The sequence below is a fragment of the Calidris pugnax genome, unplaced genomic scaffold, assembly GCF_001431845.1.
Source record: "Calidris pugnax isolate Ruff unplaced genomic scaffold, ASM143184v1 scaffold41, whole genome shotgun sequence".
NCBI lineage: Eukaryota > Metazoa > Chordata > Aves > Charadriiformes > Scolopacidae > Calidris > Calidris pugnax.
Window position 1 is genome coordinate 18,579,521 of NW_015094509.1, and position 26,442 is coordinate 18,605,962.

The window sequence follows — 26,442 nt, forward strand, 5'->3', positions numbered from 1 at the left end:
GGCGGCAGCGCGGGCCATTCGTAGCGGCGGCGGCGGCTCCGTTCCCCGCCCGGCCATGGATCGCTACGTCCTGCTCCTGAGCTGGGGGGAGCGCCGGGGCGAGGGGGCTGCGGCCGGTGGGCCCGAGCCCGGAGGAGGTAGGGTGGCGGGGAGCCGGGGCCGGGCGGGCGGGAGGCCGCGCCGTGTGGGGAGCCCCAGCCGCGGGCTTGCATCGTCGGGGCCTTCTTTCACGGGGGCTGGTCCGGGGTCTGCGCCCGAGCGTCCCTACCCCGTTAAACACCTTGTTTTCTTTTTTTGTTTCTTCAGTTTTTAATAACTTAGACCTTCAGAAACTGAGGGGGTTGTGTGTTTTACCGTGATGCTGCTGCACGGCTCGGTGGAGCGTTCCGGAGAGGTGTGCTGCTGCACCGGGAAATGTACAAAACTCGTCTTTTTAAACTCCTGAAAATCTATAGTTGACAGTTTTAGGTTTTGTTTGTTTGTTTGTTTTTTTAAACTGAGCTTCTAATAATAAACTGAGCTTTACACTGTATTTGCAAGGAAGCAAGACTTCTGTAATTCAGTGGTTTTAAGAAAACTCTGATTTTTGTTTTGTTTTGTTTTTTCAGCTGTGACTGCTGCAAGCGTTTGTCAGTTTCTGAAAGAGAGCTGTAACTCATGGCTAAGGGCAGGTGTGAGCACGTTCCCAGGTAAATAAAGTAACGTACAGTAAGGGAAGGCAAGGGGTGCCAAGGGATTGGCCTCGGCACGGGTTATGATGCTGCTGAAACAAGTCAGAAGGTTAATGAAGGAAACCTGATTTGTGCCATGTGCCCAAACCCCCAGGGTGGGACTGCTCCTGCTGCTGCCATCTCTATGGAGAACTGATGTCCTTTCAGCTGCTGGTGTGTTAGGAGATGATTAAATTGGGCACAAGAAATGAAAGACAAGGATTTTGACAGTATGACAGATTTCAGTCCAGCTTAGCCGGGTAAAGCAGGAAAGGGCTTGTTTCTCATGTGCAGCTTGATATTTTCATTACTTCTACGATGTCTTCTGACTTTTTCAGCGGAAGCAATATTTGCTGTCGGGTAGCAATTCAGAACCCTAACCATGAATATTTATTAGATCATTTTGTCGTCTTAAAATAGACTTCTGAAGATCTGCTTTAGTACTTTTTCTGGTTGGGTGTTTGATTTTTTTTTTTTTTTTTTAAAAAAAGTGCTTTCTTAGTTCTTCACTTGGTTTGGATATTGTGTTGAGCTGTTAAAGCTCATCTTGTCACAGCTGTCACCCAGTTGTGATTCACGAAGATAGGAATGTTAAGCTGTTTTCAATTTCAGTTCTTTTTATTGCACAGAAATACTGAGAGAGCATCTCTTTTTGTGAACTGCATAAACTTTATTTATGAAAGTTGTGAGTTAGTTTAGGTATGATACAACTGCTGCAAATGGAGAGCAATATCGACCAGAATGAAGAGGAGGTCAAAACCCCCAAACTTCCGTATTTATTAACAGTCAGAAGATCATTATTAGTTAGACAGTTACCTAGACACTCACCTACACCTTAATATATTTAGATCTTATTTATGATGCTAAAGTAAAGTATACCTTAAGTGACTGTGACACAGTAAATGATTTGTGTAGTCTTTCAACAGAGATGCTCATTATAATAGGAAGAATAGATGGGAGTGGATTGACTGTTTTAAATAATGGTTTTATCTCTTTTCAGCATGTTCAGTGGCTGGTATTCCAGGTGTAAAGAAATGGTACTTTGCAAGCCATGCTATATGTGGTTATTATCAGGTAAGAGAGAATATAAGTTCCATAACACTCTGCCTGTCTCTAATGCAAGTTAAAACTGTGATGCTCAAAGTTCTTTTTCTTGATTAGTTCTGCAGTTCTGACTGGGAAGAAATAAATCTTGACACACAGGGAAATGAAGATTCTCTCCAAACAAGTATTGATGAATGCCTGGGAGCCATACAGAGTTTTGAGGAAGAAGACAATAACAGTAGAGAGTCACTGTCTATGACTGAGTATGCATATTATTATTTCTATTGAAAGCATTGTGATCTGACATTTAACAGTAATAACCCAAGGGAATCAAGAAAATTTAAAAGTACAGGTTATTACCGAAGCAACAGTTAACTATGAACAATCCCCTACTACTACTGAAAATAATTTTTTTTAACATAGCTTTTTTTGTTTTAGATACAAGTGATTTTTATAGAATAACTGAACATTTTGCTAACAGCTGACAGTTATATATATATAAAAGAAGTTTCTTGCTGAGAGAAAGCTGACCATCTTGACTCCTACTTCCAGTTTTACTGAAGATTATTTTGATGTCATTTATCCTACTTATACCTCAGTAAAAGGGGGGATAAATAAATCTTATTGCCTAGATATGTTTATGCACAATTTTAAAGGTATAAGATAGTTACATCAGGTAGTATTCATTGTAACTTTTTGTTTCTAAATTACCTTTTTGTTTCCAACCATGTCCTCTTCATTGTCAGTATCTATGATGAAGCCGCAGAAAGTCTGCATCAGTTAGCTGATAAACTGCCTGCCCCAGGTAACCTTTCTTAAACTCAAAAAGAGATGGCTCTTTTATCTTGTTTGTTATTACTCTAAAAGTTTGGCTGGTAAAGTCATAGTCAAATGGAGAAACTCAGGGGATGTTAGTCTGTTAATTGAATTAACTTGTATTCAGCACTTGGAAGCAGTTTGAGGAACGTGAGCATGATTGGCCTCACAAATCAGCCTATGGAGTTGTTTGCTGCATGTTTCTTTGGAAGGCTGTATTTCAGTAGAGACTTCTGTAGCTATTTATATGATTAATTTTTCCATGTAAAATGGCATCAAAGCAGTAATAGACAGTAAGCAATATGAAACTCACCATGGAACCATAGGAAGTTTTTATGAAAAAAAAGGAAGGCGTTGATGTCAGGCTTACACCTGCTCTGCCAGCTGATTGCTCGTGGGTGGGAGCCAAGAAGCTGTGAAGGAGCATAGATCAGAACTGTTAGATTAGGATTTTATAAAACTGGAGATGAGTATCACCTTGTGTGTTAGGGTTACATGGTGTTGCAGCGGTTGTGTTGGGATAGCAAAGGAACTGAATGCCAACAGAATGAGAAATAGCAGTTTAGAGGTGTTAAAAGATGGAAAATGACATAGCGTTGTACTGGAGACAACTGATGTGTCAAATACAATGCAGAGTGAGAGAGGAGAAAGGTGTAGAACCACAATAAGTAAGCGAATGGCAAAATAAATTTATTTTGTGTTAATCTGAGAGGAGCAGTGAGAGACGAGCTAAAATGTGTGAAAAGTGTTTTAAATCTTGCTGAAGTTACTTGAAGTTGATCTTTAAGCCCATTTCAGTGCAGTCGGCAATATCAGTACTTTGCAATCTTTAGATGACTGAATTGTTTTCCGCGTAATGGTACTTTGAGTCATATATAACTGTTTTTATAGGCAGAGCCATGGTTGATGTAATTCTGCAGGCTGCTGAACGAGATGGACCCAAGTTAAAAGACTGCTTACCTGCTATTGGTGCCCTGAAACACCTGAGAGAATGGCACTCTGCGAAAATCACGATTGCAGCAACTGACTCTAAAGGGTATGCCTTTTATTTTATGTGTGTAAACAAGGTCACTCTTGTTTTGTGTTAGTATATGTCAGTGGTTTAAAATAAACCCAGTATTTGAGCACTGTACGTGTATACTTTGAAAGTACGTAGATGTGTCTTCTGTTATTGTTTGAGGGGAGGAATTACTTGTACTAATGTATTGTAAATGCATGCCCTAACCAGGAGGGCAGAGAAAATAGCAAGTGCTCTGAAGTTCCTGTTTCTATGAGAGCAAAAGGTACAATATGTTCTTTCTTTCCGTCACTAGTGGCTTCAGTGGGCAAACTATGTTTTGAAGATGTACTGTGCTACATGCATGCAACTTGTATTGATTGCAGTTTTCCAGTTTTTGTAAAATGAATACATAACTCTGCTGGTTTTACTTTAAATTTTATATTACCTGTGGTATTATATACATTGGAGGGAAAAAAAAAGTGTCTGATTTGTCCTTTGCTTCATAGAATATGTCTTAATATTAACTTAATCCTAGATTAATGAAACTATAATTAAAAAGTTGAATGCTGAGTCCTTGGATAGAATTAGCAGTCTACCTACTGTACCTACCATGTAGTACTTCTATGGTATATGGAGGACGATAAACTTCTTGCAATGACTTTCATGAGTGCTTGATCTCAGTGCTCTTTGGTACCTTCCTGTGCAGCCAGCTCTTGACTGAATAACCCTTTTTCTGCTGCCATTTATGTAGAATGAGGCCATTTGGGCATAGAGTTTCTCTGATGAAAGTTCTTCCTGTTCTGTTCCTGTTGGGTGCCGATTTCTCTTAGAAGACAGACTGCCAGTAGGTCCCACAGATACTGGCTGTTCTCTCTCTCTGTTGTTGTAGAATTTGGATAATGTGCTGCAGTCATATCTCTACTTACAAGGTTACAAACCATCTAGATGGGCTAGCAGAAGCCCCGGTGATGGCTATCTGACTTTGTTCTGGCTTCCAGCACCCAGCCTTACTGTGCTATGCCTGCAGCTTGCCATTGCTGGTCTTATTTGATGCCTCACAAAGTTCTTTGCTGTCACGTTCACGGAGGATATGAACAACTTCCTTTACAGAGCCTGAACCAGCAATTCTGTAACTTCTTATACTTCGTGGAATATAAAGCTGTATATGTTTGTCTTAACATATGCAAGACTATTCAGTGCTAAGAGGTAAAAGGGAAATTTAGTCAAATTGCACTGCATGTTAATTTGTAATACTAAGATTAATTCTTCCTTATTGTTACAGTAGTTGGCGAAAGATTGCGGACTATCTATCAGCAGACTTTGTATCCTCAGATAATGTCATGGATATTATTGATTTAAAAGAACTCTGGAGAGGAAAGATTCAGATATGGGAAAGAAAGGTAAAATAACTTTTTTCAGCTATGGTTATTTTTTTAAAGCATCTGAGCACATAATTTAAATTGTGTATGGTACAGTGCATTTTATGCTTTAATTTGCCAAATTTGGTTTTGACAGTATAATTCAACTGGTAATGTACAATGTATCTGGGGGAACGTGGGGGACCAACTTGATTTTATGATGGTGAAAGGATGAAAGAGATCAGGGCATTGAGATTTGAATTTCAGAAATTCGGATGCTCTCCTCTGAAATGTTTGCCTTAGACACAAAACAATCTATTTTTAAACAAGAAGTTCTAACACAAATCATTATCATGTAACTCTGTAAGTCATTATTGCAGAGCACATGTCTTTTTGCAAAGACTGATAGCTTTGTGATTGTACTGTTTGCAGTTTCAGTATTAATGTTTTGGATGTAGAAGTTGCTCATCTAAGTCTAGTATTTTTACCTAGTTTTACAGATTTGCTGGAAACAAATATAATACTAATTGTTTCAAATAGTAATAAATGTAACTGGCTGAAGAGAAATAATTTTTCTCTCTGACGCATTTATTGTCTCTTTTTCCAGTTTGGATCAGAAGTTAGGTTTCCAGAATTTTGTATAAAGAGCACTTCAGCAAAGACATTCAGCACTTCACATTTGAGTTCTTGCTTTGCTGTTAAAAATGAGCCACAATCGAGGAATACTGATACTTTGCCAGAGGCAAGTATTGTTCTTGATGTTTCTTTGAGCCACTAAAATTCATCTGTTTTACTTTCCTGAGAAAATTAGTAATTGGGGAAGCTCTGGTCAGAACTGAAAATTAAACGTGAAAGTGATGCTTGCATAAGATTGAGGAATACTTCTTTTATTCATCTGTGTTCACAAAACAGGTCCTTAAAATTTCATCTGTTCTTAGAAATTCGTTACTGAAATCTTTTTCAAGAAGAAATTGAGACTTTGTTCAATCTTAATACTTAAAATAAGTAGTTTGTTTATGAATTCTGTGTTTATATAACCTTTTCTACTTCATTTAAAAAGTGTGGTTTATTTTTTTAAATCGCTGGTGCTGGTTCATGTTTTCCACTGGAAGTATATGTTTGATGGGAACTCCAGAATCATATTTGTTGAAGAAAACAAAAATGATTGTTTATGAAAACCAATGTCAGTCAAGAGATTATTATTTTCATTGTTAAAATATGTACATTTTGGATTGCATTCGTCTGTTCCTGGTAGATCTTGTTTTTCTTTGAACTTGGATGAGAGTTACAACACGTTCGATGCACAATTGACATTCTAGAAAGAAAGTTTCATTAAACAGAATTAAATACCTTCCTTGATTTTTATTTAATTATGTTTACTATGGTATTTGTGAAATGTTTTTCTCTTTATAATCCTTTATACCTCTTTCAGATGTATTTGTAAGGCAAATGCCTCCAGCAAAACACTTGAAGTCCTATTGAGATAACGTCATATAGAGTGTTATAGCTTTTTTTTATTTGATCTCTTTTCAGGTTTTCCATTACTATGGTCCTGCACTAGAATTTTTACAGATGGTGGTTCTCTCTGATCTACCTGCCTTTTTTGTATCAGATCTGGAATTCGAACTGTATCCTGTTTTTAAGGGTCTAAACTACTACTGATAAAAGTCTGTAGCAGAAGGAAAACAATCAGGATCTACCCATGCAAACAATGCATGAGATTTAGCAAGGACTCATTCCGTTCTAGACTGCCTAAATAGTCAAACTGATTATTCACAACCAATTTTTTTATGTTGAAATTTAAATTACACTAAAAATAATATTTTTGATATTATTGCACATATACTTTGTCTATTATTGTATATGCTATTTGTGGGGAAAAAATAAAGAAATATTTACTGATGTGTAAGTTTAAAAAAAAACAAACCACAAACCCTACTTATTCATGTGTATAGTTTACAATATAGAAACATTTTTCCAAAAATCATATTTTTATTGTGTAGGTGTAAAATCTGTGGCAAGGTGTAGCAGAGGAGTTGTCTCTTGAGTTGATCCCAAGGTGTATTCATATTGAGTTTAAATTTATGTTCTTTTGTTACATACTTTTTGGTACTAATCTTGGTGTGACGATGGTAGCTGCAGGTGTATAAGCCTTCCAGGATTTTATATATATAATGAACTGTTTATGCCTACCTATATTAGAGATGTCAATGGTATATTTCATTATATAACACTTCTACTTTGCCTGGAAAGGGGAATTTCATATATTTTGTGGTGCTGGAATATCAAAGATTAGACACTTGCAGTCCTAATTTGAAGAATGATGGTAACGTGATTTGTAAAATAGGGATGAGTACAGTTCTTCGTGAAGTTGAGGTTCCTTAAACTGTTCTGTTCAGGAGCCTGGCAAGAAGGAGTGTGAAGGAGACATCTACGCTGCTTTTGGACCAGATTTCGTCTCTGTCTGGGAAGGTAAAAACTTCTTTTTATTTAGGTTTAGCAGAAAGATGCAGATACATATATTGCTCATAATAGATAAAAGAATCATATTTTTAAACCTAGTCTCTTTACAAGCTCCTTCGATATTTAGATCTAAAACAAATTTGGCCGTTGAAGTTGTGTGCTATACAGGTCCTGACAATTTGCAAGCCCAGTGGATGTTTTTCTCTTTACCTTAGCTAAGTTTCAATCACCTAAAACATTTTGTAACTTTTTAATCCTATCCTGGCAGGTAATTTCTGAGCTAATTCAACTAATTTTTAGTAAAAGGGAGGTACGTCTGCAGCCTACAAAATGCATCTAGCTAGTCTGAAGTAGTAAGCTTTTTTTTATTTCGCCTGTTTCTGCTTTTCCATTCTGATTTTGGATAAAAGGAGTTCTTGAAACATTTACAAGCCTACTTTTTTATTATTTTATTTTTTCCCCCGTGAAATGATAGTATGATTATTCAGAGCCATAGTTTGAAGATGTTTTTCCTGAATATTCAAAGTGTTGCATGCTTGTTTAGGAAAGTTCTTGTTTTAGTGTTTATAATAAATCTATGCCAGTCAAAACAGAGCCTGCAATTGAAAATGCTGATGCAGTTTTAAGGAATAGTTTGTGTTCTTTGTTTACTGTGGAGATGGTATTCCATTTTCAGGCTGTATGTTTCATCTTCAGCTTGTTTTTTAGGTTTTAGTAACTCTTTTCCTCCCTTGCCGCTTCATTCTCCATTATGCTTAGCCAGGTAATTTTTATTTTACATGAGGATACCAAACATTTGGTCAAATACCTTTACAATCCAAGAGCTTGTATTTCTGTTAGCTCTTTTAAAGGAAAACTCAAAATGGTTAAAACACATTCTCAGGCTTCTTTTTAGTAGACAACAATTTCTCATAAGGATTTTTTTTTCAGTCTACTGCTGGAAATATTACACATTTGTAAGCTTTTCTAATAGCTGTAAAAGCATTGCTTTATTGCTTGAGTATTCAAATAGTTACACATTTTTTCTATAGTGCTTATTGGCCTGAAATCTACATACAGACAGAAACATAATCCAGTATCTGATTATTTGAAAAGGATAATACATAGGGAGAAAAAAAAGTACATATTTTTCAAAGGAATGCAGTCACTGATGCCAAATGTATCACTCAGTTATCTTCATTCTGGACAGTACCCTACAGAAATGCTTTTCTTTGGATTATTGAAAGACTTGTAATGGGCAAAAAATACCTTTTATGTATGAAATAGAACAGCATTTGACTTACAAGCTGTAAAAATTGTGCTTATTTTAGCTCCAGTTGAAAGATCGTTAACTGATGAATTTCTGTCTCAATTGATGTGAATGAAAGAAGTGTTGAATAAAGGTGGTTTTCTTCAATTGAAGTACGTTTGAAATATCAAATCAGTAGCTCAAGAATGAAATGTAAAAAAGGTTTCGGTAACACAACTGCATATATTGTATTTGCTCTCATTTTTTAGGTGGGAGCTTTATTTACGTTGCCATGTAACGTAAGCAGCGTGGTGATCCCATCCCCTGCTCAGCTGAGTGCCAAGAAATGGAAGGAATATATGGCTAAGAAACCCAAGGTCATCACTGGTAGGTAAAGGGAACATGACTACAGGTATATTTTGGTGTGGTTATATCTTTATGTGTATATATTTATATATGCATAGTGGGGTTTTTCTATACATTTGGGATGCCCTTTTTTCTCCCATGAAATTAGGTCAGTGATTGTAATCTTTATTGAACCAAAAGGTTTTGGTGAATGGGAGTTCAGCTGTGCAGACTTGTAGAGGAGAACTGAAAGTGACAAGCTTTAGTGAAACACTGCATCTCCTTGAAACCATTTTGGTGTCCTGTCTGTGAGCTGAGATCCAGCTTCCACACACCTTCCTAAGGTGATTGTAGTATCTGCGGGCAAAGGGCTTTGCTTTGGATGGAAACTCAGTGTGCTTCATTAGATGCTTCCCTTTTAAACTTGTGTTTAATTTCAACCTCTTTCCAGAAAAGTACAGAGCATGGGGAAACGCTGGGTGCCTCCATTCAGCTGAGAGCCAGTTTGTTTAACCAGTGATTGAGAACAGGCTCCTTCTTCCTTACGAGGCTGTACTGATGGTGGCTGAGTCCTCTTACACAGTGCTTAGAAATGTTATTTGGGAGGTGAGAGCGTGGAATCAGTGCAGATGAAGACTGGGTGGAGTTTCTCAGTCAGCCAGTATTTTAGGTGAGAATGTTCCTCATGCTGCCCTGCCCGCAGAGGCACTCTGCAACAGTGACTGTGAGGGTCATAGGGACCAAAAGCATCACAGTAGAAGGAGCTTGGCGATAGCCCAGTGCTCAGAGTAACTTGCTAGCTTTAATCAGCAGCATAGTCCAACTCATCTTTGCTGCTGTAATTCATTTATTTTGTATACTCTTCAGTTTATCTCTTTTTAAACAGTAAATATCAGCTGTAGTTAGTGTGTTAAAAGGTGTTAATAGGATTGCTCACAGAACAGAAAAAAGCAAGTGCAAGAATTTTGATGGAGGATTATAGCTGGTTTTAAAGCTGTCCTGCTGATGGTGTTTCACAGTTATGTCCTGATGTTTTTTAAGTTCCAGAAATTGAACTGAAAGGAGAGTCTTGCAGATATTATTTCTTGCTACAAGGCAACGGCTCCGGAGGATGTAAAGCAACTTTGATTCATTCAGCTGGCCAGATCAATGGTACGGCCACTCTTGCTGCAGTAAATGGAAAGCTGAAGACAAAAGAAGAAGAAACAGAGTCAAGTAAGAGTTACTACTTATTTATTTAAGAGTTCCTGATTGCAGGCAAATGCTACTAAAATGTATATGTTCCTTTCATTCATTCCAGTCTGCGTTAAAGGAAGAAAGCAAGGAGGAATGTTACTTTTTGATTAGTATCTCTAGTCTTTCCACAACATTTTTTTTAAATTGGTAAAAACATAAAATAAGAGATGATTTATTCACACAATTTGCCACTACCATATTTTAAAAATCAACTATGTACACTTGTAATTAGTAATTTCTCATAACTATGATTAGTTATAAATGTTTTAACGTACAGGGACATCTAAGTAATACTAATGCAACTCAGATTTGCAGAAATTTAGTTTAAAAAGTGTGTATTGTTGGTGTAAAGACTGACCAGCTCGTGCCTAAAATCTAGTCAATTATCTGTTGACAAGCCCATTTCATTGATGGCTTAAAATCAAAACAGCAAGGCTGGCAGGCAAGTGGAATTTTAGGATCATGTCTTCAGTTACTTGGCAGCTGTCCCTGTTACTGCAGAGGGGTTAAGGGTATGAGTGAGCAGATGATCAGCTGCTCCACTAGGTAAGAGCATCAACGTAGACATTTATCTTGGAGAAATTGTCCTGTCACAACTACACATACTAGATAGCTCTCAATAACACTGACGAAGAGCACAGTGACCTGCATCTTCTCCTCTTATTTCTTTATTATTGAAGTAAATCCGTGTGTGATATGACTGACTGCTTACCATTTGTCCTAATTAAAATCCCATTAGGATGGTGTCAGAAGACTGAAAGTCCTTGACTGTATGTTGAGAGAACTTTTCTTTCCTGGTATCAAGCTTAGGATCTTTTTACCTTCTTTAAAGTCGAGTTAATTGTGTTGTCGTCATATTGGTTTTGTATAGAAATTCAAAAATACTGATCAGATATCTATTCCAAGTTATCCCCCTGGAGTATTAATTAAATTGTAATTAATTTCATTATTTTTTTTTTCCTAAATGATCAGCCATTTTTGAAAGTCTGGTGTTTCCTTGAAATATGGAATTGGTACGTCTGCTGAGTTTGTCTTTTTTAAAGAAGCACTTACTTGGTGTCTCCAAAGTCCTATGAGAGATCTTAATAATAGATTTCTCCTAATCTGTGCAGGCTTCTGTATTGCTGACTTTATCAAGTCCCTGCCGCGTTTTTGTGGAGAGGAGATTGTACAGAGAGAAAAGAAACTGTCTCGTCTCCAAGTGTTTGCCTTGAAGGAGTATCTCAGTAAGTAACAGGGAGAGCACTGGTAGTTCTCCAGCTGGTATTGAAAAGGTCTTTATTTCAAACTGAATGTGACAGTTCACCTTACGAAACAGAGGTGAGTTGATCACTTTGTGAAGAAAAAAGTGGAGCTTTAAAAAGAAACTGTTTGCAGTATATGCATCATTGTATGTCAGATAGTGACTTAAAAATCAAGGAAAAGAGAACGCTGGACTTAAAGTTGGTGGGTATTTGTCACACTAGTACTCTGAAAGCCTGAACATAGTTTTGGAATAATTCTGTAGTAATGAACTCTTTCTCTGCTTTGTTTATGTTATCCTTTCTTTTTTCCAAAATACCCCCTTACTGCTGGGTGTGCCTTCTGCGCAAAAAAAGAATTCTGTTCTGGAGTTTTCAAGTTTTTTTAATTTTATGCTTTCTTGCAAAATTCTTAAACAGCAAAGAAGGCTGCATTGGAGATCTGTTACATTTATCATGATACGTTGTTCATAATAATAACGGAGCTGTCATCCTCTGTAGATTTTCATGACTTTGCAGAGAAGTACATTTGACTGTCCTGATTTTTTCCGTCTAAGTCCATTGCTCAAAGAGACTCAATTAAAACAAGAACTGCTTCTGAGAGATTGGCTAGATTATTGAAAATGGCATACTGTGAAGATAATTTAAGGGTATTATCATTAACAGAATACCAGTTTCAGGAAAATAAGGTTTCTGCTAATACCTCTTCCACCTCCCACCCCTGCCCTCAGATTCCTGTTTCCTTTAACCCTGAGTTTGGGGCTGCCTTAGAGCTTGTGTTTCAGGTTTTTTTGAGTGGGTCACTGATTTCCATTAGGATGAAACTGAGTAGGAGCAGTTGTGATTTGCTAGTCATCCTAAATCATATCAGAATTGCCTGACCCTTGATATTCTGACCAAAAATACCGGAAGAGGCTATCACTTATATTGGAGCCACACTCCAGTAGAACTGGAGCACTAAAAATAGGTGGGTTGGAGGCTCTGCAGTCTTGAGCTTTTCATGTTTAGGCTCAGCAAGCCCAGATGTTTGTCTCTGGGGGATTCAAACCTGGGTATACTCAGAAATGCACACATACAGAAATTAAAGGACCGAAAAGGGGTCATTCACATCTCATTTCAGCTATTCTCACTGCTAAATTTTTTCACTTCCCAATGGAATACACCTCACATGCCTTGCTTAAGGGCACAGTAGTAAGTGTCAAGCTAACTTGTGCTATTGTTTTAGGTTGGGAAGGTTTTTGTTTGATTGATTTTTAGCAGACTACAGTTATTCTTTGTTTCTTAGGAAATGTAGTAGCTTTTCTTTCTTTCTCTTTCCTTTTATAGGGAGAAAGGAATTGACCGAGCAGCCTCCAGTTATTTCTACTGATGAGTTCAAAAACTTGTTAGAACTTACAAGAGAATGTTTTCTGGACCTGTGCAACACTAGTCTTCCTAAACCTGTTCAGCAGAAGGTGGCCAATAAAACTGGGTCATGGTCATGCACTCTGAGTTCTGGTAAGAATTGTTATTTAGAAAATACACTGCTTATTCTCTTTTGATGTGTTCTCATACCAGTTGTCAATTTTTTACTTAAAGGAGGAGAGTCTTTTACCAAGAGGGAAAAATATAAGGAAAAGTAAAGCAGCTTTCTAGGCTTTTTGCAAACTGAAATTACCCCTGTGTTTAGCTATTTCCTTTCTTTTCCTTGACAACAAAAATTATGCAGAAAATGTTTGTGATCACAGCATCAGGCAGGTTTTCCATATATTTATATACTTTTATATATATATATATTTAAAACAATATATACATACACATACGAGAGATATATATATATATATATTAAAAAAAAGCAGTATATATGCATATATATATTTCTTTAAAGGATAAGATTCTTTACTTATGTTAAGGCTTGTCCACCTTATATTTCTTGCAGAATCTGATTTAATGGAGCCAAATCCATTGGAGTGGCCAGAAAGACATGTTCTTCAGAATTTGGAAAACTTTGAAAAAAACAAACAGAAAATGAGGTAATGGTTAAATACTGGAGATTTTATTTGTGGTGGCTGTTGAATATCACTCTACAGGAGCTGTATATGTTGACAGACATTTTGTAAGCAATGTTTCCTGTGAAATATTTGAAAACAGTTTAAGGCTAAAACTAAGTTTCTGTTAATTTCCAGACTAGCAGTGATTATTTTTTTTCTCTTTTTTTTAATGCAATGAGATTACTATATTGAATTTAAAAAAAAAAAAGCCATAAGAAGTTTGGTCTTTTTTGCTTTTCCTGTTGTCAGAGTTTCCATGTTTGCACATTCATCTGAGCAATTGCTGGGGCATAAAGACAGCCAGCGGGAGTCATTGACACTGCTCGATGCTAAAGAATTACTGAAATATTTCACACCAGAAGGGCTGCCAGTTGGTGATCTCCAGCCACTACAAATTCCCAAACGGTAAGAATCCAGCACACTAAGTCCACTGAAGACCATGCTCAGAACTGATACAGGGGAGTGTTAACAACAGCTGAATGAGAATCTCAGAGTGGCCTAACTGTATTTGAGTCTATAACTTGCAACATGATGTGCCTGGCAGTGAAATCAATTGTTGCAGCCCTCCAGTTGGTGTTGGTATTTAGTTCTTTCAGAATCTGAAGAGGCCAGAGATGATGTTGGTCCTATGCATTTCAATAACAAAATAATCACCTGATGTGCAGAAGTGTGCAAGTAGACCTTTGCCATGGCTGTGCTACTGGGCACTGCCACCATATGAGTCCATTTCCAAAAGTATTTCTAGCAAAGCAGAACTTACTGTGGTGGAATTTAGTTTTATTGGTGTTTCATTCAGTGGAGTGGAGACTGGGTGGGAAGACAATTAAAGTGAATAAAGGGCAATAGCTGAGCCTATTTAAATGTGTTTGTCTCGTGTCGTGCTGGCCCAGCATTCCTGTCAGTATTCTTAGGTGGGAAAGTGTTCTTTAAAGAAAGATTGTCTACTCTGACTGCTTCGCAAGTATTCATCCTTAGTGTGTCTGGTAGTAAGTAACCACTGCTTTTTCAGCAGGAATATTTATACAAGGAGTTAATGGAGTAATTTCCAGGTTCTGAATGTCTATTAGAGTTAAGGCCAATCGATATAAGTGTCAGATAGTGTTTGTAGAAGCAGACCCTATGTGCCATGGCCTGCTAGGTAAGCAACACAATCTTTACAGTCGCTAGAGTTGTATTTCTTGACCTTGAATGTGGAATGATACAAAGTGTAATGGAATTATTGGATACAGCCCTCGATCTTTATTTTTAAACTTCATTATATGTGATAAATTAAGAGGGCTTGTGAAAGGGAAAGGTTCTGTAGGATTTTGGAGACTTTGGAGACTACTTATTGGAGTTTTGAAACTCCCTTGAAGATGTTCTGACCAGAGAATTCAAGCAAGTTGGAAAATATGTAGTGAAGATTGAGAGTCTCCTACAGAGTTGTAAGTTAATGAGTGCAGATGATTTAGGATTTTGGCTATAATGAAAAATATTTTCATTCCAGTTATCTGTGAGGGAAAGAAATGGATAATTTGTTCACTACAAAAATGTTTTTTTAATCCCTGATTTTTCAAAAGCCTCTAGTGAACTTTATAGCATAGAATGCTTGGATTGTCTTGAGTTATTTGCTTTGAGTTATAGCCGAGTGAGGTCTGATTTTTGAGGGAGGTTGGCCCAGTTTGCTGAGATTTCTACCAGTTGATATGATGATGAAACCTTTGCTTTGTCATACATTACTGTAATATGAGTCTCTCTCCTAGTTCTTAGAGATCTTGGATATCTAAGAGAAGGATAAAACCAATAATAAAGCAGCCTAAATGTTTTTGCTTGAAGACTATGAGGTCTGCCAATGCCTTACACTGTATTCTGCTTGGTCTGAATAGAAATCAGAAATCCTATGAAAATCCTTAGTAAAGTTGCTGTCTGGGAGATGGTGACCCATTCCCTTTCTGACATACCAGGTTGCTGTTACTGTTGTCCAGCAGAACTCTGTACTAGCAGCTGCTCACCTTCTAGCACGTGCTCTGATTACATTCTCTGGAATAATTAGCAGCTCTGCACAGTAGAGGCTCAAGCACAGTGACTACAGACCCTAAGATTTTCCTGACCAACAGAAGGAAAAAAGAGATTTTATGAGACACTGGTGAATTAAAGGAGTTTTCACTTGCTTTGCATGTTTGAGCTTAAATAGAGGTTTGATAGATTAGAGTTTTGCCTGACAGCCTTTCTAAATGACCATCTTGCTAGATTCAGTATTGCTTCTTTCCCTGGATGTTTTTCTCAGATAATTTTTCCAGTGGTAATGGTGCAGAGACAGTTTATGTGAATAAAACTTGAAGCAATGTGTAAGTTTCAGATGCTGCTACATCTTGCCTTCATCTCTCCCCTTCTTTGAGATAATTGGGATGTGACTTTACAAGGTATGTTAGGATCTAGCAGGAAGCTTTTTCTGTCTTTCTATGGCTTATTCTGTTCAAATACTTTGACATACATTCACATGATTTAGTTGCAGAGTGTTACTAGCTGGAATTCATGTACCACAGGAGCCAAGTGGTTAGTTATGAAACTAAAGGGAATGAATTTACTGATTATGGAAGGTCAGTTCCTGGTTTCTCTCAGTTCATTCTACTACTCAGGTGCCCCATTGTGAAATGGGATTATAGCTGCCTGGCTTTATTGATAAATTGTTTGGAGCAGTGACCTCTAAAATAGTTGAAATGTCTATGAGCTTCTGTAATAATAATAGATCAGTAGGTATTAGTCAGTTGAACTTAAATTCTTACTTCAATAAAGATTTAATTTTCCATTGATGCTGTACCCCAGGGCCTTGGCTACAAGACATGCTGGTTTGGTCTTTCTGTGTCAAGGCTTTTGTATCTGACTTCTGGAAGTATAATTGATCCTGAGTGTAACTAGTTAAAATAAATCTGTATTTTTTTCCTTTCAGTGAAAACACATTCATTTTGACACCAGAACTTACTCCTCGGAAACTCAGAGGTTTGCCTTTTGAAAAAGCAGCTGGATGCCATTATCATGGACTTGAGTAAGTTTTCTGGCTGCTTTTGCCAAAATTATTTTTCAGCTTCCAGTCAAGGTATAATTAGAAACATTTCAAGAAACATGATTGTTAAGTGTGCAAAGCTTTATGTATCCTTTTCCTTCATTGGAACCACTTTGCACATGCCACCTCACTCTTTCCTACCTTTATTTTATTTACTGGTTTAAATTGCAATCTGCCTGCCTTGATGGTAATGTAAAAACTTTCAGGTTTTTTTTCCTTCGCTGTACTGCTGTAGCTATTCTCAGTGTCTCTGAAAATTTTCATTCAGAATTAGACGTGGCAAAGGGGAGAGTTCATTAGTACATATGAAGTACATAAATGAACTAAGTATGTAATTTCTGCTTTGTTATTAATTGTAGGCACTTTCAGAATAATAATCAGGAAGCTTGTGAGATCTGCTGTGAAGTTGGCTGTGTGTTCAGGGAACCTGAAAACACCAGTGGCCAAGTGTTAGTGGAAACAGTCTTTGAAAGGATTGATAAGGCTAGGACTGTATTTAGTGCCAGACAGTCAGCATTCATTATTTGTCAAAGCTTCAGGTGGGGAAACATCATATAAAGTAGCTGTATAAAAATTGTTTAGAAAAATATAAATATTGTGATTGTGTATGTCCTTTTCCTCTTCTCCTCAAACACAGGAGTAGATAATTCAGCATAGCTCTTCTGTGTGAAGAGACTCTTAGTCTTAATGCAGTATATATTTAGGAATGCAGTGGATACCAAGCATAGGCCATTCAGTCATCACCCAAATTTCTGCCACCTCCTAAAATCATGTTTTCAGATTATCAGAATGTGACTAATGATGCTGCTGGCATTTTTCTCCTATAAAACTGCACAAATAGTTTGGTTAAGCCTACGTTTAATATCTGGTGGTTTTAACCACGTTCTCTAGGGAAGTGAAGAGGTCATTCTGTCCAGCTGTCTGTTTCTGCTCTTTTTCCAAGTGGTAATTCGTGAGCCCGTTAGCCTTTTTAGATTTGTAACAAAAGGCACAAGAGAGGCAACCGGGTAGATGAAAGTGGTAGTTTGCTGATGTGCCTGACCTCAGCATGGCTGTGCGTGGGGCACAGCACAGCTCCCACTGCCTCTTCTCAGAGCCAAATCTGACAGGTAGAGACCAGAGAGGCCTGGATATCACGGAGAGGAGGGAGACCCTGGCATATTAATGTTATAAGAGGAATGTGCTGGCAATAAGGGAGGGAAGCAGAAGACCAAGATGGTAGAAAGTCGTGTGAAAGGGAGGAACCTAAAGCTGCACAACCAGAATGTGTTGTAGCAAGAGTATCGTAGGAAGCATATGATCTTTTGGAGCAGATGTGTTTTCTACCATGCAGTTGTGATTGCAGTTTCCATCTGCATAGCTGATGTATTTATATTTGGAAGTAAAGTCTTGTCAACAAAACCAGGAGTCGCAGTCATGATTAGATCAAATTCCTGATGTAATGAACCTGTGCCAAACACTCGGATCCTGTGTTGCAAAGAGAAAGTAATTGCTGTTAAAGCAGAGTGAGTAAAATGGCAATTTAACTTCGAAAGATAAAAACATTTTTATCTTTGTAGGGGATGTGATTACTCAGGGGACTGAGAATATAAATAAGGGAAATTAAATACCTTGAAATTTGTAAGTTAAGAGAACTTACTCTTATCAGATAATGAATTTATTTCTAGTGGAAAGTCTCACTCAGCTGTAGAAATGGATTCAGTGGTCTGCTATTAGAAAAGTGAATTTCTCCCGGAATATGGAAATACTTTGAAGAAAGTGGAAAAATCGTATCTAGTGATTTAATGTAACTCTGTGTTGAGAGATAAAGGTAAATACTATTTCTAGAGTTCCTAAAAATAGGAAACATTGCGAAGTAGTTTGGAGGGTGGGCTGAGAGATAGCTCACATTGTTCAGAATGCTTGTTAAGAAAAGGATGGAATAATATTGGATAATAGTGTTGTCTTTCCCTGCAGTAGAGGGTATTGGTCTCTTGCAAGGAATCGTGGAAATCATTTACACCAAAGAGTTACTTAAGAGGCATTTTGTATTGTTGTAATTTCATGAGTGTGTTTCACTGAGTTACCAGTGTTCATTTGTTCTCTTTCAGCTCCACCGTATTTAATACAGTTTCTTCTTTTGATTTGGTTGATTAAGCCACATATTCTTTGTAATCACTAGGAAGCTTGTGCTTGTTCAGTGACACTCCTGTATTTTTAGCATTTTAAAATGTGACTCTCTCATAGAGCAGTGCATTTCCAAAAGGTGCAGTTAGCCAGGAATCTATACTAAATAGCATTTAAAACACTTCCCATGCCCTGTCTTCCTCATAGTTACACTCAATTACATCATTACAATCTCACAGCAGCCTAGGTTTTGGCACAACCTGGCTTTTCCTAAAAATATGTCGGTTTCATTGCATTTTGGGATTCCTGAAGCGTTGATAACTTGCAAATTACATATATTGTACTTTGGATTGTTTTCTTCAGACATTTCCCATGTCATTCTCTTATGGCATATGCACTGAAAAAAATCTCAGTTTGGTTGTTTGGTTTGGTTGGGGTTTTTTGACCAGGAAAGTTGCATTCTCCAAGGAATAAACAGAGGGATATTGTATGATCATATTATCACATTAGAGTCTATCATTTTATATATAATAACCTGATATTTTCTGGATCTCAGTGTTTTGGTGGATGCTTGTAAGGTCTGAGGTCTGACAATGCTGTATCCACTGTGGTGTGCTGGGTTTGTCATGTATTTGAGTTCAGAGCTGTCCTCCTTCCTATTTTACTGGAGTTTCCCACTGGTTGGCATGTGAACAGGGGTAACATCTGTTACATACTGGCTGAATTAATTGTAGATGTCCCTGTTCATGACAGGAATTGATGACGTTTAAAGGTCCCTTCCATCACAAACTAGTCTATGATTCTATGAACATGAAAACCAGTGAAATCTAAAATGGAGAGACTGGTGATACAAATGTAACACAGAGCTGACTATGAGGAGCAAAAAATCTGTTGTCAGCATCATAATCCATCACTTATTGTTCAAGGAAAAAATTCTACTAATGTCCATGGAAATCTTCTTTGTAAGACCGCAGGGTGAAACTTACAAATAGGCTACAATTCACCTTCTTTGCTGGAGTTAGACTTAACTATAGCTAAATCCATCAGGCATGTGTTAATTTACTGGGCTGGTTTAAGGTATCTTTCAGAGCAATGTACCAGTCCAAACAAAAAAAGTTTTGGAGATAATACAGTAGTCCGGTTTGGTTTTGTTTGTTGTTTTTTTTTCTCTGATTGTAAGAAAACAAGAGACTTTCACAGATTTCTCACCGATCTCAATTTTAGGTACTGTCTAGATAACAGAAGAGCCTTAGAGAGAGACGTGGGCTATGCTGAACTTCAAACTCGTCTTATTCGCTACGAGACTCAGACCACTTGCAGCAAGGAGTGCTGCCCTGTGCCGGTCGTCCTCAGCCCCCTCCCATCCCCTGCAGTCGTGTCAGAGCCTGGCAGTGTCCCTGATGGAGAGTCTTTACAAAGCGAATTCAAAACAGAGGCATCAAGACTAAAACGCAGATCAAAAGACTTGGATTGCTTTTATCCCAAGAAAAGGTAATGCACTGAATAAAATGAATCTTTAGCATGAAATATTTCAGTAGTCACTTGAGAAATTCATCTTTTCTTTCATCTCAAAATGTTCTTAGTGAAGCTATCTAGACACATATTCTAGTTGTTTAAGCCTCTTCTTTAGGTTTGTATCTTTTCTCAAGTGTGACTTCTCATTGATGGCATTAGATTAATCAAAACCATGCAGCACAGGCACATTTTATTTAAGATGTTTGGGGTTGTATCTCGCAAAGTCTCAAGTGCCTTTGAAAAGATGACAGTACAAATGAACAGCTAAAGATTTAGAAAGCCAAGCACTGTACAAACAGAATAATTGAATTCCTAATCCAAAGGACTGCTGGGATAAGATGACCTACCAGAATTCAAACTTATTGTCAGCCTTGTTTATTAAAGTCTTTCATGGAAGCCTAGTTTTTAAGACTTTCCTTTGTACCTTGTCCTCACTGAGAAGATGCAAACTTTTTGCATCAATAAAAAATTAACTGCTTTGTAACACTACTTCTGCCTTTACTTTTTTTGCTGTAATGTTTCACTTCTTCCTTCTTTCCAGTTTGATACCCTTTGCAATCTAACCACAGTAAGCCTTTAATTAGAAGTATGGCTTTAGGAACATCCATATCTTTTGCAGCTTACTGAGTAGTTAGAAAAGCAGATGCAATTGTACTTAGCATTTCATTAATTGGAGTTTCAGAATTATGGATGCTCTTACAGTTGAAGGATGAAGCATTGCAATGTTCCAGTAGAATTGTAATGCTCAACTTCCCAGAGTGAAAGATGAGTTGTGACATTCCTGTAGGGCCAAAAGGAATTGGATTGTTTCAAGAAGTTTTGTCTTATCCTGAGACTGGAGGCCAGCAAACTCTGCTCTTCCTCACTGTCTAGATGCAAAACTACCCTTTCTGCCAAAGAGTTTCTCTTCTTAGTTCTCTCATTTCTTCAATTTGTTTCTAGACGTTTCTGATCAGAGGTGCAGTGAGTCTATGTATCAGAGACCAAACCATGTTCTTCTAATACAAAAAATGTTACAGAATGTTTTCATACGCTGTTTGCAAGAATGTATAGTACTTACTCTGCTCAGAAGCAGCCTCTACAGCACAAACAAAGGCACCAGAAGAGTCCGTACAAAATCTAAAAGTTCTTATTATTTTTTATTTATTTTATTTTATTTATTTTTTACCTTCCCAGGCTAACCAAGTCTGAGAGTACAGAGTCCCTCCTCTCTCAGGCAAGCGGAAGTAGTGGGAATCACTACACAGATGCTGTAACGAGGAAGCGCTCTAAACGATCGGTTTCTTTGGCTTCGATGGCACTGAAACAGCCTGGTCAAACCCCCAGAGCAACCAGTAAGGCTGACTCTGCAAGTTGCAAAAGTGGAACTGAATCTGAGACTTCAAAGCCAGCTAAGGAATCGAGATCCCAGAAACACACAAGGGTAAGAGTCTGTTTTTTGCTTAGTGAAAAAGCATCTCCTTGACTTCTTTCCATGTGAATTGATATTTTTATGTTTTAACTCAAAGTGAACTGTCTTCATCTCTGTTATTGTTAAGTTTCATTCTGTTCAGTTGTGTGAGGGGAATCCTGCAGGCACTGAGAAGGGTGCTGCAGAAGCAAGGAGTGAAAAAGTATGTATATCACACCCAGGGAATTAAGACTGAGAGAGATAACAAAGGAGTAAAAAATGTGGGAATGCATATCAATGAACAGGAGTTAAGAAATGTAGAAAACTCATGTAAAACCTAAAGGCACCAGAGAAATACCTGTGCTGGAAGGGTGTCCTGGTTTCAGCTGGGACAGTCAAAGCCATTGTGGAAGAACAGACTATTCTGAGAATAAAAAGATATTTCAGTAGTTGAACAAGCCTATTAATTGAGATAAAGTTTAAATAATTTGATGCAGCAATGTTTCATTTATAGCAATATATATCATTTTATGAGATGTTTAAACATCTCTGATACAAAGAATGTCAGAGTAAATTTTCTAATCTGACTGTAGTGTCTGATTTTTTTTTTTTTTTTTAATAAGGATGTGTCAAGGGAATATCAATATAAAGTTATATTTTTATGTATATATTATTTTGGAGAGGAGAAAACCCACGCCATTATAATTTTTTTTTCTGTCTTCAAGCCTCATGTGAATATTCACCAATATGTTACATTGTTTTGACATGTAAGCATTTCCTTAATTTTTGAGATTGGAAATAGATTGTTAAATAACAGAGCCAAGATCAAAAAAGTTCAGGTGTTGGTTGTGTGTTTTTTTTTCTTTCCTTGCTTTGAACAATTTTTCATGCCAATAATTGGGATGAACTTTCTGATTGTGTTTCTGTTGTTTCCAAGATGCTGAAGGAGGTGGTTGCCAAGACTCTTCAAAAACATGGAATTGCAGAGGATCACAAGTGCTTCACATCATGCAGCCAGCGCCTGTTTGAGATATCAAAGTTCTACTTAAAGGTAACTGGAAGATGTGCTCTTACAGTCGTTGGTTACTAGTGAAGTGAACCCATTCCTGAATAAAACTCGAGATGGACTTTGGGATATTCAGACTTGAATAATCCTTAGTGCTGTGTTAGTAGAGTTTAGAGAGTGTGGGTAAACCTTTCGACTCGTCAAATACAAAATATAGTTTAATAGTATATTTTAGTTGTTATTTGTTTTTAAACCTTATGAAGCAGTATTCTTTTATGTGAGATAACAGACCGTTGCTTTAACATGGTAGGTAAGGTCATGCTTACGCTTCCTTTACTGTGAGAGCTCAGCTTCTCCCTCGTTCTAAGGCTGTTGGCTCAACAGGTACCTTGCACAACTGACTCACATTCTGGTTCCCTGACACGCTCACAGAAGTCCTTGTTAAATGCACTGTAATGTGCACAACTACCTAACACACACTGACTTGGCAGCACTGTGTAGAATTGCCCCCTCATTTTTAGAAGGAGATGAGAATTCTTTCTGTAATACCTAGGACACTTTGTCACTGCTTCAACCCGTGTTACTTCTAGTAAGTAGTTACTTAATAGTCTAGGCACAAAATTGAGTTAAATTACAGTACAGGGTGTTTAAAAGCTATTGCTTGCAAGCTGAGCTGCTGTTTCTGTTTGTTTGCATTCATTTATCCTACCGCTATTTGTGAACTAACTCAGTTTAGTCAACTTCAGTAAAGGGGATTTAAGGTAAATGAAGTTGCAGTTGAAGAGGGCTGAATGCTTACACCGATGAAGAACCAACATCTTAAATAATTGGAACACAGTTATGCAGTCATTCTGTAAGCACTCCCAAAATCTGCCCTGAAGGAAAATCATCTAATCCAAAATTTGAAAGGGCTGCTTGTAGGGATGACTGAGTAGGATAAATCAGATGGGTTCACGGTGCCATTGCAGGCAGGAGAGCAGAGGGAAGAGCACTGCAGAGATCCCGGCCTTTGGAAAGCCCACAGAGAGAGGTGTAGCAGGATTTTGTTGTCCTGAACTGTCTTGCAGTAGGAATGCAAGTCTGTAGGAGCCCTTTGAATCCTTTTCTGTGCTGCGTGCTTCAGAAGCACGGTATCATTGGTATCATCTTCCTTCGGAGACAAATAGTAAGTGAATTCTCTTAGTTTTCCCTTCTCTTTAGGCAAAGTTAAGTGCTTGCTTTGTTTAAAAGAGTGGACTACCTTGGGCTAAGTGGACTGCAAAACAGACGAGCTGTTCCAGGCTTTTCCTTTCTTGTATTGCAATCTAAGTGCACAATTGATTTCTTTGTTTATCTAGAAATAAGATTTCAATCAACACTGTAGGAACTTTGGATATCATTTAAGAAAAAAAAAAAAGTTTCTTTTCTGGAAGTGTGGGGAAGGTTAGGAAAAGTGTGGCTCAGTAGCATGATTGAGCACTAGGTTTGGATTGTTGTCGGGAAAGCTGCAACCCGTTGGAATAATTTAGATTATTTCTTTTAAAAAATAAAAGTCAAATAATTCTTCTGTGGTTCTGAACAAGGTGATAAAAGCATAACCTTTACCCTGGTTATTAGGGCTCTTATAATCCAAACTAGAGTAAGCATGCGAGTTTGCTAACTTGTGTGGCTTTGTGTTTCCTATTTAGGATCTTAAAACTTCTAGAGGACTTCTTGATGAAATGAAGAAAACAGCAAACAACAATGCTAAACAGGTAAGACTTTGTTTATTTGTGCCTGTAACCAGGGAAGGAGAAATGTAGCTGCTGCAGCCTGGCTGTAGGATGTAGGTTTAGTCCATAGCTTCAGGAGATGAAGAGGTGCATTCCGTTGGCTGCGCATCTCGGTGTCACTCTCTGATCTCACAAAAACTTTCTCTCAATCAGTCTTCCCATGGTATAATTTCCAGTTGCATATATTCTGGTTTTAGATGGTATTCTAGTTACAGCTGTCAGTGTGATGTGCCACAGTGAGAAACGGAAATGAAGGCAAGAAATGTTTCCACATCTCTGGGAAAAAAAAATAAAAAGCAGAGATCAGGTCTTTCTTCATTTGAGAGAAGCCTGGGTCATGAGGGAATTCTTCTTTCCTTGTGTCGAAGTAAATAACATTTCATTTCAAAGGTTAGGAAGCAATAAATGGATCTATAAAAAGAAATAAATTTCTTAAAAATAAGCAATGACAATTAGTAATTTTAAGCTTGGGAATAACTGTAACCACAAGGGCTATCAGATGAGCTTATTTGTGTCTAAGGTGGGACTTACATGAACAGTAGCACAGAGCAAATGGCAGGAGTAAATACTCCTGTCCTCCAGAAATTAAGTAACTCTCTGATTTGAACTGTGAAAAACATGCTGAGGTGACTCCATGATTTAAAACAAAAAGGAAGATCATGCAAACTTGTACAGTTTTCAAAATAATAAATTAAGTGGGAGGATTTGAACTGGGGTAGTTAAATAAGAAAACCTCCACTCTTAAGTGAAGCTGCTAGATCCCCACAGAATTTATTCTGCGAGAGCAGTATTTATTGTGCTTTGCACCATGTTTCCTTGTGAATTGCTTCCTACAGATCGTAAGGTTTCAAACACTCCATGGGTTGTGATGTTTGCTGGAGAGCTGGGATCTACTGTCTTTGTACCCTGTTTCTCACCACCAGCCTTGTCTGGGGAGACCCGCCAGTAGTTTTATGTATGTTTGCTGCTGGCGAAAGAGCCATTAAAATCAGGAATCTCTTCAGGTGGACACCTCTCCCTGCATTAGTCAATACTTTGAAACTGCCTTATAAAAATGTAATTGCCCAGGACAGTCAGTGGCCTGAACGGCTACCTGGTTTGGGAAACAGCAGTCATACTGGTGGTAGATACAGCAGTGCACAAATTACCCTGTGTTCTTTCTGCTATGGCTCTAGGAATTTTTTGGGCTGGAAACACTGGCATTGGTGTTGTGTGTGCACCTTGTTGCTGGTACATGGGGTGAAGTAGCTCAATTCAGGGAATCTAAAAATGCATTTTTGTAAAGGCAGCGCATTCTGTAAAACAAAATACAATTCTTGGGTAGTGCTGCATCCTCTCAGTTTGTTAACAACACTCTCTTCTTTTGAATGGATTGCTCTGAAATTCTGTTCAGTAAACACCACTGGGTGGTGATAAAGAAAGAATTGATAAAACGTATGCTATGTTCCTAACTCCAGTTCTTGTAGGGAACTTATATAAATTGTTTTCTTCTTTCTTTTCCCAGGTGATCGAATGGGTTTTGGAGAAGACTGGCAAGTAGAGGCACGGACCAGCTGCTGTTTCTCCAAACTGCCCCGACAGAGCACTTCCCATTGTAAGGCAAACCTCACGCTGCCCGACACGTGCACACACGTATCTACACACCAGAAGGACTCTGGTCAGTGTATAGACTCGTGTAGACTCAATTCTCAAGCACAGTAGTGCATTTTAAAACTTTTTATACAAAGTGTTTTAATTTTTTATAAAAATTCAAATGAAAATAAGTTTTATTTTATATGCATATTTATTATATTCCTTTTAACAATGAAACATAGCTTGACTTGGTTTGATAAAGCTTTGTATGTTTTTCAACCAGCATATCTGGTTTTTATGTGAATAAAACCTCCACCAGATTTAATTTTAATAACAAAACTACTTTGCTTCTTTTTACGTAAAAACGTCTCTTCTATTTATTATTTCTTGCTGTTATATAAACAGCTGTTTACAGCGTTAACCGTTGACATTTTATAGAATAATTAAGACCAGTTTCTTTTTCCGCAGTTGAAAGTAAATATAATTAGAATTTGAGTTATCTCTGTGTTGTTGTATACGAGGAAAAAAAAATAGCATGTCTTTTGAAATGTGATGCGAGGTCCCATTAAAGAAAGGATCATTGTTTTA

General features: G+C 37.6%; 1 protein-coding gene across 2 annotated transcripts; it reads left to right on the forward strand.

Moving 5' to 3' along the window:
* The first annotated feature begins 13 nt into the window (after nucleotides 1-13).
* MTBP (MDM2 binding protein) lies at nucleotides 14-26,442 on the forward strand. Of its 2 annotated transcripts, none has more exons than XM_014965278.1 (22): nucleotides 14-137; nucleotides 609-689; nucleotides 1,711-1,784; nucleotides 1,872-2,017; nucleotides 2,501-2,559; nucleotides 3,462-3,606; nucleotides 4,853-4,970; nucleotides 5,536-5,670; nucleotides 6,462-6,556; nucleotides 7,328-7,400; nucleotides 8,889-9,006; nucleotides 10,006-10,179; nucleotides 11,313-11,426; nucleotides 12,768-12,938; nucleotides 13,360-13,453; nucleotides 13,721-13,876; nucleotides 16,401-16,496; nucleotides 19,845-20,111; nucleotides 21,312-21,558; nucleotides 22,463-22,576; nucleotides 24,199-24,264; nucleotides 25,787-26,442. In XM_014965278.1, the coding sequence occupies exons 1-22, from the start codon at nucleotides 56-58 to the stop codon at nucleotides 25,820-25,822; spliced, it is 2,661 nt and encodes an 886-aa protein (XP_014820764.1). In that variant the 5' UTR covers nucleotides 14-55; the 3' UTR covers nucleotides 25,823-26,442. The 2 variants fall into 2 exon arrangements, with proteins under 2 accessions (XP_014820764.1, XP_014820765.1); XM_014965279.1 differs by having other exon boundaries at nucleotides 4,856-4,970.